The 2,327-nt window shown below is 34.8% G+C and overlaps 1 protein-coding gene across 1 annotated transcript; it reads right to left on the bottom strand.

The window, feature by feature from the left end:
* Positions 1-66: 66 nt before the first annotated feature.
* Positions 67-1,592, bottom strand: LOC109586856 (solute carrier family 17 member 9-like; the record flags this gene model as incomplete). Its single annotated transcript, XM_020003084.1, has 3 exons — positions 1,413-1,592; positions 675-876; positions 67-167 (listed from the first exon to the last, which is right to left on the bottom strand). Coding segments are annotated over exons 1-3 (483 nt in total), but the record flags the coding sequence as incomplete, so codon positions are not given.
* Positions 1,593-2,327: the final 735 nt, after the last annotated feature.

Genomic DNA, 2,327 nt, shown 5'->3' with positions numbered 1-2,327 from the left:
ACATAAATTATAAATTAATAATAGTATTAATTGCCAAAATGCCCTAAATTAAATAATGATACTCACCCTAGTTGTGGTCCAGCATGTATCAGCCCCGTTTACAAAACTTCTATTCTCATCAGATACTCTAGTGGTCAATAAACTAGCAATAGCAGGGAAATACACTCCTAAGAATGTATGGATAAAAGATACATTGAATATTGTACATAATAATATTATACATACATGTACATGCATACCTAATACTTGTAATACTTAAAAGTATGTTATAATTATAAAATAATAATAATATAATACATATACATGCACATGTACACCAGTCAATGTTCTGTTAAATATTGCTACTACTATACTACTGGTATCAGGTTTCCCATAAAGCAAGTCAAGTGAGCTAAAAAGAATGCTTCATGTATTTTAAAACTTCATAAATATAGGCAAGGGTACATGTAGTCAATTTTTACAACAATTATTCAAGTAGGATTATACATAATAGATATACATTGAAAGTAAATTATGTACAGGTAATAGTAACATTAAATGCATTAGTAGATGTACGTGTAGCTTCTTGAAACTTAAAGACAAACGATATGTACAAAGTTTAGTTTAAATACTACTTTTATTTAACTACTTTTATTACTTAATTCAAACTTTCTCTCTCTCTCTCCCTCCCTTACCTTGACTGAGTCCATTAGTGAGGTGAGCTACAAAGACTAAAGTGGTTGATATACTAGCTACAATAGATATTGATAGAACTGCCCCACCCCAAACCAGTGCTGATGTCCACAGTACTAGCTCTCCACCATATTTATCACCTAACTGTCCTCCTATCACCTGAGTAGCACTGTAACCCCAGAAGAATGAGGAGAGAATGATACCCTGAGAGAGAGAGAGAGAGAGAGAGAGAGGGAGGGAGGGAGGGAGGGAGGGAGGGAGAGAGAGAGAGAGAGAGAGAGAGAGAGAGAGAGGGGGGGAGAAAATGAACAAGAGAATTTAATAAATGTACATGTAGCAAAAGAAGTGTTGTATTTTGGAGGAGCTACATACATTTAAACTGATAAATTTATGTACATGTAGGATCAATTTTTAATTTGGCTAATTTGTGGCCACATGCCACACATAAAATGGTTTAAAATGGCAGATAGATTTATTTTGGCAAATACATGTACACCTCAAAATGCCAAATTGGCCAAAATTCAAACACTTAAAAATCACCTGATATAATAATATTATATAACAGTATATGTACATGTACAGGTAAAATAGAAAAAAATAGAAAAATTGAATCTAAAAAACGAGCAACAAAATATAATTATTCATATTATTGATTGTCATGCCCACAATATACATGTAATTAAAATATTAAAACCCAAAAGGGGAGGAGTTACTAATGAGAGTCTCCTCCCATCACTTACACACGTTCTTTTATTCCAGTCAAATTCTGAGGCCATTTCAACTATAGATACAGAGAGGGAGGACCTGGCAGCATAAATAAGTATTGAACATATAAATAATACTAGTATCCAGAGCCTTCTCTCCCTCTCAGACCAGTGGAGGGGCTGACCAATACCACCTCCGCTTTTATGACTAGCCATTGACTGGAGGAATAAACCTCTGCTGTATAAAGAAAAGAACACAAATTTACAAAGCAAGATGGCGCCCGTTTAATGGTAGAGCTAAAGGGTTAATTGGAGGGTTAAATAAACCATTCTTTATCTCGTTGGCCGTTGCGTTAATCTTGTAATTCTTCTTCTTGTTCCTCGTGTGATTCTGTGATGGAGGATAAAGCTATCGAGGCTAATGACTTTGGGAATTTTCCGTATCTTTCGTCAAGTAAATAGACCTTTGTTAAACTAAGTGTCTATATATTGCTGTAGGGGATCCAAGAGATATACTACGAGCAAAATCTGATGCTCTTGCTGATGCAATTTCTGACGATGTTGATAAAGTAGCTGCAAGACTACATCAAAAGGGACTAATATCAAAACTAGAGTTTAAGGATGCTAATGAGCTGGTGCATTCGTTGGTGTCACAATTGAGTTGCTGCAGTGATCCCCGACAGTATTTGATTAATGTCTGTAATGTCTTGAAGAATAAGGATTCGGTATATGAGACAATAGCAACACATGCTGATAAGATGTTAATGCAATTGAGGCTGAAAGATATTGAAGGTTTGGCGACATCAGTTTTAGTGTGCAAATAAGCATTATACTTTCATTTACTCTATTATTTATGGTATAGATGACAATCGATTAAGACGATTAAGACGAGTAATAACTAGAGTGATGCATGCTAACATTTCCCAAGAAATGTACACACAAGGTCTTTCA

Source organism: Amphimedon queenslandica, unplaced genomic scaffold (assembly GCF_000090795.2).
Source record: "Amphimedon queenslandica unplaced genomic scaffold, v1.1 AMPQUscaffold_12761, whole genome shotgun sequence".
NCBI lineage: Eukaryota > Metazoa > Porifera > Demospongiae > Haplosclerida > Niphatidae > Amphimedon > Amphimedon queenslandica.
The sequence above is the reverse complement of the archived record's forward strand: the minus strand, read 5'-3'. Positions and strand labels throughout refer to the sequence as shown.